General features: G+C 62.8%; 1 protein-coding gene across 3 annotated transcripts; it reads right to left on the reverse strand.

The window, feature by feature from the left end:
- Positions 1–350: 350 nt before the first annotated feature.
- On the reverse strand, positions 351–18,077 carry SLC8A2 (solute carrier family 8 member A2). Of its 3 annotated transcripts, XM_040978270.1 has the most exons (10): positions 18,068–18,077; positions 14,373–15,063; positions 10,880–11,544; positions 7,712–8,134; positions 4,525–4,628; positions 4,184–4,201; positions 3,172–3,296; positions 2,832–2,931; positions 1,149–1,427; positions 351–727 (listed from the first exon to the last, which is right to left on the reverse strand). In XM_040978270.1, exons 2-10 carry the CDS (start codon positions 15,045–15,047, stop codon positions 351–353), a joined length of 2,766 nt encoding a protein of 921 aa, XP_040834204.1. In that variant the 5' UTR covers positions 15,048–15,063; positions 18,068–18,077. The 3 variants fall into 3 exon arrangements, with proteins under 3 accessions (XP_040834204.1, XP_040834206.1, XP_040834205.1); XM_040978272.1 differs by lacking the exons at positions 10,880–11,544; positions 14,373–15,063 and having other exon boundaries at positions 7,712–7,890; XM_040978271.1 differs by lacking the exons at positions 4,184–4,201; positions 18,068–18,077 and having other exon boundaries at positions 14,373–15,066.
- Between the last annotated feature and the right edge of the window lie 272 nt (positions 18,078–18,349).

The raw sequence follows: 18,349 nt of genomic DNA on the forward strand, positions 1-18,349 counted from the left end.
GCTCGCCCACCTGCTCCCCCTGCTGGGGCCAGAAGCAGCTCCCTGAGGAGGGGAGGGCTGAGATGAGGCCATCTCAGGTGGGCTCCAGCCTCCCTCCACGGGTGGTCCAGGGAGGGTCCTGGGGCACAGGTGGCTAAAGGAAGGCCGTGGGACAGGGTCAGGCTGGGAGTGGGGCGGAGATGTCCAGTTTTCTAGAGGAGTGGTCCCTGGGGGCGGGTCTGGAGGCTTCTGGCGGAGGGACTAACTGGGAAGTGAGGAGGTTTGGGTCCTGGGGATGAGCTGGGGAGGGCAGAGGGGGGAGGAGGAGGCAGTGGCCGAGTCCGCAGGCCAGGGTACAGCAGCAGGTGCGGCTAGAAGCCCCGGATATGGCAGTAAGCCTCCAGGCTGGCGAATAGGATGTACAGGAACCAGAGGCCCAGGAAGAGCGCGGTGGTGGCCAGTTTGGGCCCACGCGGACCGCCCAGCTCGCCGCCGATGTGTGGCCGGCGCCGGTAGAGCAGCACGGCAATGCCCACGAAGGCGAAGACGGTGAAGAGCGTGACGGAGAAGGCCAGCGTGCCGGTGCGCACCTCGAACGGCCGGCCCTGCACCGCCCAGTACACAGCGGCCACCGACCAGGCCACGCCCAGGCCCAGGAACACGTTCACGGCGTTGGAGCCCGTCACGTTGCCGATGGACGCGTCCGCGCACTGGTCCTGCAGCGCTGCCACCTTGCTGGCGAACGTGTCTGCGGGCAGAGGACGAGTGCACGGTCAGCGCGAGGCCAGGGGCCCCTGCCCGACCCCTCTCCTCGTTCCCATCCCTGTCCCCTTCCCGCCCCTGCGGCTTCCTCCAAACCTTCCCGGTCCCCGGGCCTAACCTCTGGGGTACTCAGCTACCTGCCTCCCGAGGGACTCCCTTGCTCCTTTCCCGGGGACCCCGCTGCCTGTTCTCTACGCGGGTACAACTCCCAGGGCCTGCGCATGCTTGGTGCCGAATCCATGCCATTTCTTATGGGGCAGCGGAGCTTGTGTGGACCAGCAGTGGGGCGCCCTGGATACGCAAGGCTGCAGTTTCCCGGACTCTCCGTGCCTGGGGGAGTCTCCCCTACCATTTCCATGGGACCTGTCTCCTGACCCTTAGCCTATCCCCAGCCAGGGGGCGGTTACCCGGGATGGAGGTGCCCAGGGCCACGAAGACGACGGCATTGACCGAGTCCTTGAGGCCCACGGTGCAGCCAAAGTGTGAGGCCAGGTCGCCGATGAGCGCGGTGAGCAGCCCGATGACCAGGATGCAGACGCCGAAGCAGGCCCAGCCATGGCAGTACTCGGTGGGCGGCACGCAGGCGAACAGTACCTTCCAGAAGACCGTCAGGAAGTGCATCACGTAGTCGAAGCATGAAGGCAGTCGCTCCTCCCGGGACCCATCCTCCTCCTCTTCCTCGTCCCCTGTGCACACAGGACCTGGCTGGAGCACTGAGGGGCCTCCCAGCATGCTGCGGGGCTGGGCGTGGCCACACCAGCAGGTGGACAACTGTCCTCCCGGCATGCTGCGGGGCTGGGCGTGGCCACATTAGCAGGTGGACGGCTGGGCGTGGCCACACCAGCAGATGGACAAGTGCCCTCCCCGCATGCTGCGGGGCTGGGTGTGGCCACACCAGCAGGTGGACAGCTGCCCTCCCAGCATGCACTGCTTGCAGCAAGGAGACTGCACAGACCCAGGTAAAAAAATATTTACTTTCCCCAAGTTCCTTGACGCAAATGGAACTCCTATGTGTCCAGTTAAAAATATCCAGTCTCCCAGGGTCCCTGGCTGCTAGGGACAGCCATGCCCTTAGCCTAAAATAACTTTCCCAGAAGTTTTTATGGCCAGAACTAGAAATATCCAGTTCTGTAGCATCCCTGCAGCTGCGACCACAGGCTCGCTCAAAGCCCTCATTCTTCCAAAATTTCTTGCAGCCAGGGACAGCCCATCCACCCAGCTCAGCTCGGCACCTTCCCAGAACTCCTTTGGCCTGTGCAGATAAAACACATGCGGCTTCCCAGAATCCTTTGCACTTGGCAGGGGCCAGGTCCTCAGAGAACTTGTTTCCCAGAATCCCTTGCAACAACGGCTACCCAACCCAGCGTGGCAAAGAGATGGCAACAAAGGGCATTCCAGCATCCCTGAAGGGGGCCCCGGGGTTTTGGGGTGCTTCCGAATTGGTCAAAGGCCATCTTGTAGGTTAGACTGAGTTCTGGGAGCTGGGGGAAGCAAAGTAGGAAGGAAGGAGACAGGCAGGCCACGCTGCCCAAGCCCTCGCCAGCTCCCCGCCAGCTGGGCCCTCTCTGGGGGAAACCTGAGACTGGGTAAGGTGCACCTTCTGATCGTGGGGTCCTCAGTTCCCCACCGCTGTCACACTGGGTCCTCAGTTCCCCACCGCTGTCACACTGGGCCCTCAGTTCCCCACCGCTGTCACACTGGGCCAGCATCCCTCTGGTGTCACAGCTTCTCCAGACACAAGGGGGCAGCATGGAACCATCTGAGGGCCGATCAGAGTGGTGTGGGAGGCAAGGGAGAATGGGGTGTCCCCATGGTAACAGAGGCGGACCCCAGCAGTGCCCTGTCTCAGGATGCTGGGCTGAATCCCAGGCCGGGTCCCCTCCCCGGGACCTCCCGCCCCTGGCGCCCTGGCCCCGAGCCCACCTTTATCACATTCCCTGGATGGCTTGCTCACTCTCCTCCCGTCTGCCTGCCTGGGCCCCCCTTTCCTTCTCGGTGTCGCCCTGTGGCTCTGGTTTTCCCATTCACCTCCAGTCTGCTCCACCTCGCTGTCTTCCTTCCCCTTGCCCATCGGCCCCTTCCCAACTTACCTGCGCTCACGGTCACGGCCTCTAGAAACTGCTCCCTCCACGAATGGGTGCCAATCACCAAGGCCAAGTTTGTCTTCTTGATGAGTTTATCCACCGTGTTCTAGAAGTCGGGGATGGGAGGGAGGGAGGCTCACACACTGACTGTGGTCACTCCAGGGCAGCTCCACGAGGGGGTACCATGGTCAGGAGACCTCAACTCCTCTTTAAACCTCCCACACCCTGGGGTCCCACCAGCAGGACAGGGTTGCTGTCCTAGGTGCTGATGAAGAGTCTGGCACCTGCAGCTTGGGACCCCTCCCCTGGGGGGCCGGCCCCCAGGAAGGCGGGTCCTGGGAGTCACCTTGAAGTCATAGGACTCTTCGATGATGACCTCCAGCCGGCAGTTCTCGCCAAGCACGGGCTTGCCCATCTCCGCAATCCTCCGTGCCTCTTCCTCCTCGGCCGTCAGCTTCCTGTCCCCGTCCCCTGCAGCACGAGGGAGGGACGGGGCTGAGGGACTCCCACAGTCCACTTCCTTCCTCGGTGGCTCCCCCCATGCACTCCCCTCTGAGCCCAGCTCCAGCACTGGGCTGGGGGTTTCATTGTGGGGAACTGAACTACATTTTCCAGCCTTCCTGGTAGTGGATGTGGCCAGTTATAATCAATAGAAGGTGGGCAGAGGTGGACGACAGGCTTATTTCACTGCGTGCAGGAAACAGAGGTGGGTTCAGCACCCACAGCCCTGTGCCACCTGGCAGAGGGCAGCTGCCCACCAAGCAGGAACAGCCTCAAAAAACTCCAAAGTAAAAGTGTGCTGGGCCACCTGGATGCACGGGCTGCCACAAAAACTTGCCCTTCTTCTTTTACTAACACATTCCAATCCCAGTCAGAACCTCTATCACCGTCCCCAAACTCCGGCTTCCGCCATCCCCGTTCCCAGCCTCCAACCCCAAATCCCCCCACCCATATCCCTCGAACTCCAGCCTCACCTTTGCCCTATACCCCGCCTCACTTCTGATCCGATCCCCTCCCCTAACCCTGGGAAGCGGCTTCCACCTTAACTCTAGTTTTGGCCACTGCACAAGCCTAAACCCCAAGTCCACCCAGTGCTAATGGACCCCAAACCTGGTTCCTGCTGACCTCAACACCAACGGGATCGCATCCTCTGCCTCACTCGTTTCCTGGCCAGAGCCACACACAGCCTTGATTTCCCCATCCACCCCAGTTCACTCTGGAACCCTCCCCTTAACTCAGGTTGGTGCCCGCCCTCACCCAGCCCTGAATCTGCCTCTACCCAACCAGGAAGTGTGGCTCCCAGCTCTGACCGCCCCCGTCCTGTCCCAAGACCTCTTCTCCTAGGGGTGCACACTCACCTTGACTGAGCAGCAGAGCTGGGGAGAGACAGGCAGACAGTGAGCAATGCACCCACAGGGCTCAGATCCCAGAGCTTGAAAGAGCCTCGCCCCCAGCTCAGACCTTCCCCCTCCCAGGCCACGCCCCTCGCTATTGCATAGCCCCGCCCTGCTCCCAGGCCACGCCCCTTTCCAAGTGCTACACCCAATCCAGGCCCCTCCCCTTTCCAGGAGCCACACCCAGTCCAGGCCCCTCCCCTCTCGCAGACCCCGCCCCAGCCGAGCCCCTCCCCACAAGGCCCCGCCCCGTCCTAGCCCCGCCCCCTCTCCCAGCCCCCTCCTGGGAGCCGGGCAGCCCTCACCTGAAATTCCTCTCTTAAGCCACTGTGGCTGGCCCAGCTCGATGAAGAAATTGTCTTTTTTCTCATACTCCTCGTCATCCACGATCTTCACCTGCAGTGTTTTCCTGGGGTGGAGTGGGGTGGTGGCTGACACCCAGCGTCAGGCCCCAGCCAAGCTGCCAGCCAGTTCCCAGCCCTGACTCCTGCCCTGCCTGCTCATTCAGCCCCCCTTTTCACAGACGCAGACCCGGGCACTGGGAGGAAGCTTGGGGTTATGAGCCAGAGGCCTGGTGATGATGGGTGACACGGGACGTGAACTCCTAAGGGGAAGTGGGAACCCCTCCCCCAGGCTCTGGCACTGCCCACCTGGGGGCGGTCACCATCAGGCACAGAGGGATCACAACCAAAAACAAAATAAATAAAACCAGGGTCGGGTAAGGCCCACCTCAGCACGCCCCCACCAGCTGCCCCCTGCCCCTGCTCCTCCCTGCAGCCCGTGGCCCAGGTCATTGGTCAGTGGTCATCCGCCTCTCCACTGCCCCTCGGCCAGCTGGCTTCCATTCCATGCCTTGCCCTAACAGCCCTCCAGAAACAATTTGTGGCTGGCCAGGAAACCCCTAGCTCCCTGCAGGAGGCCCCACTATACTCAGGGGGTTAATTAACCGCTAATTGATTTTTCCAGCATTTCCGTTCCCGTGGCAACGGGGCAAGAGGTGGGGGTGGTGGCAGGAGCTGCCAGTCGCCCATTCCTTTCAGGCACACACAACCCACCCGGCTCCCACAACACAAAACTCTCCAGCTCAGCCACTGGCCACGAGGTGCAGCTACCGGACCCACAGACACAACCCACCCAGCTCCATCAGCAACACCCCTGCAGCTCGGCCGCTGGCCACCGGGTGCAGCCGTAGGACCCGCGCCTGCCCACAAGGCCTGCTCCCCAGAACCCACAAACACCCAGCCCACACCCAGCCCACAAGGGAGGCGGGCCAGTCACGCTGCCCACACCCGTAGCCATTCCTATGCAGCGGCAAACCCACACGGACCACATGCTTGCCTGCCAGCGCGACACCCCCTCTGCAGCCCACCCGCAGGTCCTCGCCATGCGGGGACCCCCCCTTCCTTCCTCCCACACACTCCTCCCGACTCTCCGGGGCCCCATCTCCTTCCCTCTGCCTATCTCGCACCTCCGTGCGTCTGTCTCGCTCTGCCTCATCCCATCTCTCTGCATGTGTGTCTTTTTAAAATAATATGTTGATATCTTTAAATTTCACTTTATTTGGAAGGCAGAGAGCGAGCGAGATCTGCCAGTTCACTTCCCCCAAGGACGCCGCCAACAGATGCCGGTGTACACACCACATGCACGGGACACCCTTGCGGGGACAGGCGCACGCAGGCGAGCGTGTGGGGACGCACGGCCGCCTCCGCCCTCCTGGCTCCTGAGATAATTTTAAATTTCCTGTGGGTGCAAAGCCATGGCCACGGCCACCTCCCCACGCGCCCCGTCGCCATCCTGCTTGGACTCAGAGCTGTCCGCGGTGCTGAAACGCCCGGAAAATCCTGGGGTCTCCGAAGACGCGCGCACCGCCACCACCTGCCAGCAGGTGCAATGACACGTGGACACGCACGTCACGCAGGAGCCCCAGCAAGCACGCCTGCAGGGGGGTGCAGGGAGGAGAAGAGGGACTGGACAGCAAGAGAGATGGGAGCCAGGTGAGGGTCAGCCTCCTCAAAGCCTTCCTCCGCAGCCGGGCCTGACTGTCCCCTCTCAGGACCCACCATGTCTGCAGGCCACTGACCTCGGGCCCAGTCCCTCTGCTGTCCCCTGTCCTTCGCCCGTCTCTCCCGTTCCCGGCCACCATGTCTCACCCTCTCCCCACTCCCTTTCCCTTCCTCGCCACGTGTCTTTCTGGACTGTCTCGCTCTCTCTCGCTTTCTTCCTTGCCACCCATCTCCGTGTTGATCCTATCCAGGCACTCCCTCTGGTACCCCCGCTCCTCCATCGCGCCTCTAATTAGCGCCTGCCCTCACAGGAGGGACGAGTTTCCCTAAACGCTAATTAGTCTCCTGTTCTTTGTTTCCCTAAAGACACAGCTGGAAGCTTAGGCGGGGGTGGGGGGGACACAGGGTGTCCCAGGCTGGGGAAGCCGCCTTGGCAAGGAGCGGCCCCCTGGGCCTGCAGCAGTGAGAGAGAAGCGAGTTAGACTACTGGAGGAACCACAGCCAGGAGAAAAGACCCCAGTCCTCCATCCCAGCCCGCGGCCCAATGTTTCCAGATAAAGCAGGCCGGAGTGAGGCCTTGGCGAAGGCGCGACCCAGGGAAGGGCCCCGGGGAGAGCCGGGGCGGGGGCGGCTGGAAGCGGAGCTGTGCCCGCGGCCTGGAGGAGATGCAGCAGCAGCGAGCGGTGGGCCGGGCGGCAGGCGCGTGGGCAGCGGCGCGCTGAGCCGGAGGAGCGCGCGGCCCGGGCGGGGATGGCCATGTCTGCGGGCCCTGACCACTGCCTCAACCCCACAGCTTGGCCCAGGGCGCCCGCACAAGCCCGGCCCCGCACCCAGGCCTTGCACCCAGGGCACCTGCACCCAGGCGCCACACCCAGGGCACCCATACAAGCCCAGGCCCAACACCCAGGGCACCCGCACCCAGGTCCCGCACCCAGGGCACCCGCACAAGCCCGGCCCCCACACCTAAGGCACCCGCCCCCAGGGCACCTGCACCCAGGCACCACACCCAGGGCACCCACACAAGCCCGGCCCTGCACCCAGGGCACCCGCACCCAGCCCCCACACCCAGGCGCCTGGTTCTTTCCTCTGTCCTTTCTCCTCCTATCCCATCTCCTCACCCGGTCCACCTTGCTTTTCAGGCACCTGCTCTCACCTGCCCATCCCTTCCCTGCCTGGACTCTGCCAACCCTCGTGGTTCCACAGGACCCTCGCAAGGCCCCGCCCCCTCACAGCCACGCCCCATTCCCCAAACTAGCCCCGCCTTTCCCCAACGCCACGCCCCTCCCAGGCATGGCCATTTTATGAAGCCCCGCCCCTGTTCCCCAGCCACGCCCCATTTTCTAGGTACACTCCACCCTGGCCACGCCCTCGCCCATGCTGGTCAGACTGGCCCCGCCCCTCCCGAACCCCGCCCCGCATGGTCTTGGCGAGGCCCCGCCCCTCCCGAGGCCCCGCCCACGTTGGTCCAGTGGCCCCGCCCCGCGCTCACATGGTCTCGTCGTCTCCGAACTCGAGCTCCCCGCACGCGTCCTCGTAGTGGACACCGCCGCCCCGGGCCGTGCCGTCCACCGTGCGGTAGGGCAGGCGCACGGTGCCACGGGCGCCCGAGCTGCGCACGACACGCACGTCCACGGTGCCCATGCACTCGCTCACGTGCAGCAGCCGGTCCTGGAAGGAGAAGATGCCCGCGTGGTCGTCGTCCAGGATGGTGACCGTGGCCAGCAGCGGCGCCACCAGCCGTCCCTTGGGCCGCCCGCCGCCGTCGGGCTCGAACATGCCCTGCGCGTCGCCCACGCGCAGGTTCAGCAGCCGCACGAAGAAGTGTTCGTCTTCTTCAAAGATGTCATCGTCTATGATGCCGATGCGCAGCTCCTTCTGCGTCTCGCCCGGCTTGAACACCAGCGTGCCCTCGCTGCGGGGGAGAGGCAGGGAGCCGGCCTTCAGCCAGGGGCCAGCCCGGAGCGTCCACCAGCCTGCTGCCAGAGTGCCCCAGGCCAGCTGCAGGGCTCCGGGTGGCAGGGCCTGGGGTATCCCAGGGGACAGGGACACAGAGGCTCCTCCTGTGGGCAGGACCCTGAGAAACGGGAGGCCGCCCTCACGGCCTGCAGAGGGGCACCACACCACTGGCCACCATTCCTCCCACTGCCCCTTCCCCGTCCAGGCTGCCGCGCTCTGTGGGAGGGGCCGTCCTCACCACGCAGGCCCGGAGGTGGGTGTGCAGGACCGGGCGACAAGGCCTGGGGTGCCTTGGTGGCAGAGATGTGACTCTGACGGGTGCCCCACAGCCCCTCCCCACCCAGCCTAAGGTGCTGTATCTGTGAAGGAGGAGCAAGGGATGGTGCTGGGCGGGTGCGCCCACACAGGGGGCTCAGCAGGAGTTGGAGCGGGCAGCTGGGGACGCCCCCAGCCAAGTAAAACACACTGGGGTACAAACAGTTTTCTGAAGTTCATGAAGTTTTTCTTAATTTTTTTTTTTTAAGGTGGATTGATTTTAAAGACAGAGAGATTCTACCCAACTGGTTCCCTTTCCAGATCGTCAGTGCTGGGCCAGAGGGAAGCCAGGAGCCAGGAGCTTCTTCCGGGTCTCTCACATGGGTGCAAGGGGTCCAAGACCTTGAGCTATCCTTCAGCAGGGGTCTGGATTGGAAGTAGAGCAGCCGGGACTCGAACCGCTGCACATATGGGATGCCAGGGCTGCAGAGGGTGGCTTAACTTGCTATGCCACAGTGTTGGCCTGTAGTTTTAAAAACTGCACTTCCATAAGGATTTTTTTTTAGTTCTTATAGGAGCATCTCCTAAGCAGCAAATCACGGGATGTTGACGGAGAGAAAAAAAGTGAGGATTTTCGCATCACCATGACCTGGCGACTGAACCAAAGGTGTGGCACCATCTTGACCCTGTCACCTTCCCAAGTGTCAAGTGTCAGGACCAGAGATCCATGGGAGGCTGAGAGAGGGCACATCCCACTGTCAGAGACCAGAGACGGGGGCGGCCTGGGCACAGCATATGGTGAGGGAAGACACAGGGATGCTGGGCGCTCCCCCCCTCCCCCGGCGTCACATCCCAGCGTGACAGTGAGGATGGTGTGGGGAGAGAGAAGGCCCACTGCCCTTCCCACGCTCTGACAGTGAGGATGGTGTGGGGAGAGAGAAGGCCCACTGCCCTTCCCACGCTCTGACAGTGAGGATGGTGTGGGGAGAGAGAAGGCCCACTGCCCTTCCCACGCAGTGCCAGTGGGCAGCGGTAGATGATCCTGCCCTGCGCTCCTCCCCTCCCTGCACCTGCCAGGGCCGGACTGGGTGGAGAGAAGTGTCTAAGGGTTTCAGGAACAGGAGTGGGCCGGGGTGGTCACACTGGCCTGCCGTCACCACTCTCGTGCCCCAGCCCAGGACCTCTGAGACAGTGGGCATCCTGGGGCTGACTGGGACTGGGGCTGCTCCCAGTTCCCTGCCAAAAAAAAAAAAAAAAAAATTAGGAACAAGTTTCCCTTCTTCAAAAACACTTTGAGTCTGGAGACAGGCCTAGCCAACCGACGCGTCGGATGAAGGTTCCAGAGGGACCGTGTTCTCCTGCAGTGTGAAATCACCACCACTGCGTGTGGCAGCCCTCCCCGCCCACACCGCGGCAGACACGAGCCTCAAGGAATCCGGCTGAGGGCGAAGCCTGACCTGGAAGTCAGCCTGGGGCTTCCACTGCCTTGACAAGCGATGCCGAGCCTGGCATAGCAGCGAGCACCGGGAGAGGAAGTCTGTGCACTGGGGGGGTCATAGTGATCCCTGTTCATTGTTGAACCTCCAAAAAATACAAGCAAAAAGCCCCTGACAGAGAGTTGGCACTCAGCAGGAACTGCTGTGTGACAGGACAGCACAGGACTTCAGGAGAACGGGCCAGGACAGGGGCCAAGCAGACATGCCAAAGGGCAAGGGGCAAGTTGCTTCATGGGGCACCAAAGACAGGGGGACCCTCTGGCCATCGTCTCTGTCCTTACTCTGCTTCCTATCCCAGCACTGCATTTCTTACCACTTCGTGTGTAACAAATAGGTTTAAGGGCCAGCATGGTGGTGCAGCAGGTACAGCTAATGCTGGTGCCAGTTCAAATCCCAGCTGCTTCACCTGCGGTCCAGCTTCCCTGTTGATGTGCAGTAGAAGATGGCGCAAAGCCTTGGGACCCTGCACCTGCGTGGGAGACCTGGAAGAAGCTCCTGGCTCCTGGCTTCAGATGGGCTCAGCTCCGGCCATTGAGGCCAGTTGGAGGGGGAATCAGTGGGTGCAAGATCTTTCTTTGTGTCTCTGGCTTCCAAATAAACAAATCTTTATGAAGTAAAACCCCAGTGAGTTTCTGGAGGAAGACGTATGGGTGACCCATGAATCTTGCAAGGTTACCTCAGAAGCAACCTGGCCTGGTCCACTACTGAGGGCTCCATTCTGTAACCGTCTTTCCTGTAGGCAAACCAGCGCCACCTCCGAGAGTGGCCGGCGCCCACCCGCTGCACCTGCTGGTGCGCAGTAAGGAGACAAGGGCCACAGCCACCACGGGAGCCCACACACAGAGCTGGCACACTCATTGCCTGGACACCTGTCATGCAGGATGGGGAAGCACGCGCGCCACCTGGCCTGCGCGAGCTGGGGCGCACGCGCGCACTCCGCGCGCACCCACCTGTACTCGTAGTCGGAGCCGGCCTTGGCCGAGCCGTCCTCGGTGCGGTAGTCCACGTAGAAGGTGCTGTTGCCCTCACCGCCTTGGCAGGCCACCGACAGCAGCACCGAGCCGCAGTTCTCCAGGCAGTGGTAGAGGCTGGGCTCGAAGAAGATGCGGCTGGCACCGTCGTCCTCGTCCTCGCCGGGGCCCTCGGCCGGTGCCGCCCTGCGCGACGCGTCAGCCGCGTGGCGCCGCAGCACATTGCCCGCGCCGGTCATCAGCCGCGTGGCCTGGATGCGGTAGAAGGCGCGGCTCTTCTGCTGGTGCAGCAGCGCGTAGTAGTTGGCGATGCCCACCAGCTGCTCCAGCTCCTTGTCCGGGTGCTTCTGCTTGAGGTCTTTGAGGATCTGAATGACCTCGCGGCGGCTCGCGTCCAGCTCCCGCGCCTCGGCCGGCCCGGCGCCTAGGCTCCCCAGCTCGCCCGACGCCTCTGCACCCACGAATGTGCCGTCCAGCTCGATGCTCTTGGGCGGGTCGCCCTCGGCGCCGATGATGATGCCGCTGCGCGGGTCGGTGCGGTAGCGCTTGTACACGTACTTGTAGAAGAGCAGCCGCTTGTCGGCCATCCAGGCGAACACCACGCACACCGGGAAGAAGATGAGGGTCAGCAGCGCCTCCCACACCTGCGGGCGGCGCGCGTCAGCACCACCGTGCAGCCAGGGGGGCACCTGCCCGCCCCTCTCTGGGTGGGCAGCCCTGCGCATGGTCGTGTCCACCTACCCCCAGCCGCCCGTCGGCGCCCGTCGTCTGTCACTCATCCACTCATCTGTCCATCACTCACCCGCACGCCACCCATCTACTGCCTCACCATCCACCCACCTCAGCCCTCACCATCATCTCCCTCTTCTTTCCCCATCTCTCCATCACTTCCTCTGCCCTTCCCCCCAGCCCCTTTCCACCATATTCTGTCCTTTTTGTCTTGGGTCTGTCTCTGCCTCTCCCCGTGTGTGTGTGTCCTGCCTGACTCAGTCTGTTATTTTTAATCCTGGTTGCCTCACTCTCCGTGTCTCCATGTCTTCTCTTTTTGTAGACACCCATCTCTCTCCCGTGTAAGATTCTTGAATTGCGGAAAAGAGCGAGAGTGAGAGAGAGGAGAGAGAGCTGTGCTGGTTCACTGCCCGAATGCTCGCGGCATCTGGGGTCTCCCTCAGCAGGAAGCTGGAATCCACAGCCGAGCCTGGATTCCAAATCGGAGCTCCGCTATGTGACCCCAGCACCTAACAGGTGTCTTCACTGCTTTTCCAGACAGCTGACCTCGTGGGAATCCTTTGCTGGCTCTCGTGGACCAGCCCCACGAGCCCAGGACAGCCTCCCTCCTGCCCCCTCACTGCACAGTGTGCCGCTGGCGTGGCCGCCCTGGCCTGGCTCTCCTGGGCCCTGTTTCTAGCCGCGGGCACCAGAGCTCCTGCTGCACTCCACGCGTGCCAGACCTGCCTGATTCCCATCCCAGGTCCCCCACTCCTGCATCGTGCCTTCTGGACCACTAGGGTTTTCTGAGCCTTTTCTTGCTCCCAAACAGCTTGTACATCATGAACAGGAGGTTGATCATGCTGGAATTCCAGACTGTTGTAGAAAGTTCCCTGTGGGGTTTGGATGTGAACATTTCGGGAGGCCTCAAATGCCACCAGCCGGTCACACTCCAGAGCCATCCCTCTAGCAGCCCTTAGAGGCCCCCTGTGGGGTTTGAACCCAGGCCTTTTGTCTCTAGGGACCGTGAACAGAACTCCCTTCCCAGCCTCCTGCAGGGACATAAGATGTCCCCGGGTGCAGGAATCCCTCTGGTCAAGTCCAACTCCCATCAGGATTCAGACAGAAAGACCTGTGGCCTGAGAGGGTCCGGGCTGTGCCTGGGGTCACACAGCAAGGGGAGCAGAGCAGAGGCCGTCCACCCCCTCACCTGCCTGCCCAGGTCACTGCCTCCACCTCTATCCCATGAATGGGCTCCGACGTGACTCCTCTAAGACCCCAAGGACGACCCTCCCTGGAGCTGCGCGGTGGGTGTCCTGCCCCAGTTCCTCTTTCTTCACAGCTTGTGGAGGGGTGGCAGTGGTGAGTCCTCAGCAGGACCAGGGCTGCCGCCCTCTGCACTTTTCCCCACAGCTGCCAGGGAACTCGCCCTGGGTCCCAACCATAGTTGACTGTCTTCTGTCCCGATCTCATCCCTGTCTTGGGGTGACGTCGGCTCCGCCCACCCCTGCCCCTCTGCCGTGGCTTCTCATCCCCTTTGTTAGTTTTATCTGTCTCCAGCGGCACCTGCAGAGAAACCGCCAGCTGCAATTCTTGACAGTGAGGCAGGAAGTACTGGCACACGTGTGTGTGTACGCAAGACAGAGAACATAGCCCAGGCAGCCACACATAAATGATGCCTGCATGAAGGCAGTCGCATCAATACATTATGCAAAAGGACTGGGCAGCCCTTACCTGGTGGGGACTAAATAGGGCAAATGTGAGGGAAGACAGCAGAGCCGTGGAGGTGTCGGTTACACAGCTGGGCTCACGGTTGGAATAAATTATGCAAGGCGGGCTTTGTGCCCGGCCGGATTGGACTGCACGGGAGCGGGAGCGTTAGTCACGCTGAACATCAGATCCCAACATCAGAAGCTGACGACAGCTAACAAACGAGCTACGCCGCGGGCCACGGCTGTGTGTGCGTGTCCGACGACAAACGCAGAGGTGGGCTATATAGACTGAACCTGCGTCTAAGCAAGGTCATGGGTAAACGATGCCAATGGGGCCCCGTGGCCCATGCCGATCAGCACCAGGCTGCAGGAGGCACGTGGCGCGCACCTGGTGCGGGGGCGGGGAGAGCCACTGACTGCAGGAGCGGGCATGAATTATACAGCAGGTTGGGAGAGGGGTAGGAGAACAGGTGTACCCACTTGGCACCTGTCACACACAGATTGCATGGTGTCCTGCCCAGAGTTTCCGGGTGTTCCTTCTGGACAGGTAAAATGGAGAAAAAGGTGTCATCTTCCAGCGACTTGGCATTGCGGCACCAGCGGTACCCCAGGCCTGCTATGCCCCCTTCGGAGTAAGCCCCTTTATGCAGCGTGCACCCCCCAGGCACTTCGGCACAGCTCAGGGCTGCCCAGAGCATAGTGGCATAGATGATAAAATCGCCACTTGCAGCATTGCTATCCCAGATTCTGCTGCTCCATTTCTGAGCCAGCTCCCCTTGTTAAAGCGCCTGGGAAAGCAGCAGTTGGACCCTGCACCTAAGACCCAGAAGAAGCTCCAGGTTCCTGGCTTCAGATCCATCCAGCTCAAGCCCCTTGGGAAGTGAACCTGCAGATGGAAGACCTATCTCTCTCTCTCTCTTCTTCTATCTCTGTAACTCCGCCTTTCCAATGAATACATCGTGTGTGTGTGTGTGTGTGTGTGTGTGTGTGGTGAGGGGGAGGCAGCTGCTCCTGTGGGTTCTGCAGACCAGCGTCCGGCGGTGCCAGCTCACCTGGACCACGCCCGGAGAGAAGACGGCGAGGATGAGGTACAGCCAGACGTAGGCGAAGATGCTCCAAGAGGCGGTGACGAAGAAGACACGCAGGTGCTTGATCTTGCGGCTCTCGCCGGCCGGGATGACATAGATGCACACGGCGATGACCACGAACATGTTGAAGGCGGCGCTGCCCACGATGGTGCCGGGCCCCAGCTCGCCCGCCTGGAAGTTGTGGCCGCACACCTCGATGACGGACAGCAGGATCTCGGGCGCCGAGGAGCCCAGGGCCATGAGCGTCAGGTTGGACACGGTCTCGTTCCAGATACGGACGGTGCCCACGCTCGTCTCGCCGTTGGCTTTGGTGATGGTGATCTCCTTCTCCTTCGAGGTGATCACCTCGATGGACGCCATGAAGCGGTCGGCGATGATGGACACGCCCAGGAACATGTAGACCATAGCCACAAAGTACACGACCGCCCGGGCTGCCTTGTCGCCCAGCGACGGGTCGTCGGGCTCCCACACGGGCAGCAGGACCCCCGGCTGGCAGCGGTTGGAGCCCTCACAGCCCCCGGAGCTGGTGTCGCTGTCATTGGTGGGGGGAGGGGGCAGGGAGGGGGTGGGCGTGGCTGCCCCCCAGCACAGAGGGGCCCCTAGGAGGAGCGCGACCCCCACCAAGGCCAGGAGAGCCATGGGGGGCAGTGGGGCCCTGTGGAAAGGGGAAAAGGGGAGGAGTTGTACGTGAGGGAAGCCAAAATTCCAGGCTTGGTGCAGGCTGAGCCCCTCCCTTGTGTAGTGTGGAGTACTCTACAGCACTGAGAAAAGCTGCACCCAACAGCACGGGGGGGATCCCATGGTGGGAGGGGAGTGGCAAGTGCAAGAAGCAGGGCACAGGGCAGGGACTCACTGACCCCCACTTCGGCCCTCCTAGGGCTCTGCCCGTGCAGGGCCAGGCAGGAGCCTCGGGGCTCTGGGAAAGATTCTCACTTGCATCCCCCTTGCCGCCATGCAGCAGGGGCCAACGTCAGCATCCCTGGGGTCCCAGTTGCCGCAGCAGCTGTGACATGCGACACCCAGGGCTGGATTCTCTGTTCCTTTCGTGGGCTCTTACTGTGTCCTTGCCCTTCTCCGGGTCGTGGGCCTCAGCAAGCGGCTACTGTGGTGTCCTGCCTCTGCTTTCAGCTCACATCCTCTCCTTGGAATCCTCCCCGCACCGGCCACAGCACCCCTGCCCAATCAGGCCCCCCGTCCCTCTCTGGCCTCATCTGGTCTGCTCCAGCCATGTTGGCCTCCTCCTTCCTTTCAGCCTCAGGGCCTTTGCACCAGCCACTCTCCCACCACATCATTATCAGGTCACCTCCTCTGACCACAGCACCCAAGACGGCCTCACCTCCACCCATTTTCCAGATGAGAACGTCAAGGCTGGGTGAGCCCAGAGGCACCCAGTCCCCAGCTGGGTGTGTGTGGCTTCCTGCTTCTGTCATCCGTAGGAGCCCCTGACCTGCCCTCACCTCGCCAGGCCCCTCTCCAACTTCCACTTCTGTCTGCCAAGTTAGTTCTCCCCGGAGTCTCACCCACAGCCTGCCCCCGCTCACACCCACGGCTGGGAGCCGGCTCTTTCCCGGGAAGGCTGGCAGGATGCTGGCAGGAGCTTTCACAAGGAGTGCAGCATGTGTGTGTGCTGGTGTGTGTGAGTGTGTGTGCAAGCACACAGTGGGGGGGTGGGACAGGAGGGCGAGCGGGGTGATTCTTAAAGGGCCACCACACCATTAGCCCCACTTGGGTTGACACATCTAATTAGCAACCTCCTAATTAGCAAAGACTCAGGCATAATTATGAACCCACCAGGATGCCCCGGTTCCCGCCAGGCTTCAGTAGAAGCAGGGGCCACTTGGAAGTCACCCAGGGTGGGGGCAGGCAGCCGGAGGCCAGCCCCCTCCCGCAGCAGAGCTCTCTGGGGTGGGTGGGTTGGGGGGGGCTCTTCTGACCCAGCTCAGCGCCTTCGCCTGAGAGCAGGGGAGGCTTGGAAGAGCAGTGGATAAATATTTGTGCAATGGAAGACAGAGGTCTGGGTCCTGTCGCTGGGGCAGCTGTGCTCCACTCCCCACCCCACCCCCCGCAGCCGGAAACCTAATCTGGGTTCTGAGCCAGGGGTGGGGGGATCAGGTTCAGTGTTGGTGGAAGCTGCTGGGAGGGCAGAAGGCGAGCTCCCGGTGAGGTGGTCACATCTCCTGGGACCATCTCCCCGTACCCTGGTGGGCCTGGTGGGCCGGCGTCCAGCTGGGTCAGCCCTGAGCTTCCCACTTCTGGCTCACGCCTCTGGGGGCCTGGATGTCCCCATCTGAAGGCTCCATACAAACTCCAGTACTTCCCCCCACCATGTCATCCTTCAACCGCATGCCCCAGGTGACTGAGGGTGGGGTGGGGGAAGGCAGGGTGCGGTGTGGACGGCCACCCCTCCCAGAGGGGACTCCAAGCCACACACATTGCCCTGGTGTGAACCGGACCCAGGCTCCACTACCACACACATACACATGCTCACAAACGCACACACACAGCGGCTCCCTGTTCCAGGTTGCGATGTGCAAGTGGGTAAACTGAGGCCCAGAGAGGGGGTTATGTCATGGAAGCCAGGGTCAGCACAGAGCTGGTTAATCAGGCATGGGACTCCTAACCCCTTCTCTCTAAGACCTCTGGAGCCACACACGGGCACAGCCGTGCAGGGCGGGACCTTGGGTGTGGACACACTAACGGCCACTGGGCACAGCCCCCCTTGCCACTCCCTGCCCTGGTGGCTCCAAGAGGAAGCTCCTAGATTCTACCCCAGTACGAGGGGTGGAGGGGGCAGGGGTAAGGCATTCCCGCCATGAGATGGACTGGTCAGGCCTGACCCCTGGGCTAGGGGCGGTGCTTAGGTAACTGTCAAGAAGAATGAATGAGGCTAGGACTACACGCGTGGAAGTCAGACTGTAGGATGGACCGGTCCAATTCCACTACAGTCAGACTGCAAGCAGGACTGGCCTTCCAGAGCCAACCCACTGCAGGGGAGAAGAGAGGTCCCTGGGCTCCAGGCAGAGAGGGGACGGCTACACTTCCGCTGGAACAGAGTTTGGACACCAGGCCTGCTGGGGAAGCGGGGTGGGCGCGCACTCGGGGAGGGAGGCCTGCAGGTGTGCGTGGGAGGAGAGCTCAGAGGCTCCCGGGGAGCGGGTGCAGAAACAGGGACCCCCCACCCGGAAACCAGAGGCAGAGCCGCGAGTGGTCAGGCACAGACTCATCACAGGGAGCTGGAGGGGCAGCGATGGCGCAAGCCCAGGGACTTGGGAGTCAGGATGCCCTGCCATCGGAGCCCATCGCTGGTCACTGGAGAGCCACAGTCGGCCGGGGAAGAGCCCGGGACCCAGGGGCAGGGGCTGGACAGAGACCAGCACCGGACACAGAGGGGCGGGGGCGGAGGCGGCGAGCTTGGAGGCGGGTGGGGGCGGGGTGTCCCCCCCTCGGTGCCGCGCAGGGAGGCAGCCCCGGGCCGCCCGGGCTCAAGGCGCCCCCGCCCACAGGAGGGCCCTGGCACCCGCGCCCGGGACTGGGCAGATCCCCGCCACCTCCTCCTCCCTTCCAACCCGAGCCTAGGGGAAAACGGCTTCCTGCCCCTCCAAAGCCCACCCCCTACCCTCTCCCCACCGCCCCCTCCCCACGCTGGGAGGGTCTCCTACCTGCGGCTGCAGCCTGCAGCTCGTTCCCTCCCCCAGCCCCGAGCAGGCAGCGCCCGAGGAGGGAGAGACTGGGAGCGAGGGGAGCCGGAGACTGCGAGGAGGAGCGCCGGGAGCAGGGGAGGGAGAGGGGAGCGAGGGAGGAGGGCGGGAGGAGGAGGGCCCCGGGGAGGGGGTCGGCGAGGGAGGAGGAGGGGGCGGGGAGCGGGCGGAGCCGCGCGGGAGGCGGTGCGCGGGCGGTGCCGGCGGGGGCGGCGGGCGCGCCGAGCTCCGACCCGGGCTCCG

Source organism: Ochotona curzoniae, unplaced genomic scaffold, assembly GCF_017591425.1.
Source record: "Ochotona curzoniae isolate NIBS_2020 unplaced genomic scaffold, NIBS_Ocur_1.0 contig_2861, whole genome shotgun sequence".
Classification (NCBI taxonomy): domain Eukaryota; kingdom Metazoa; phylum Chordata; class Mammalia; order Lagomorpha; family Ochotonidae; genus Ochotona; species Ochotona curzoniae.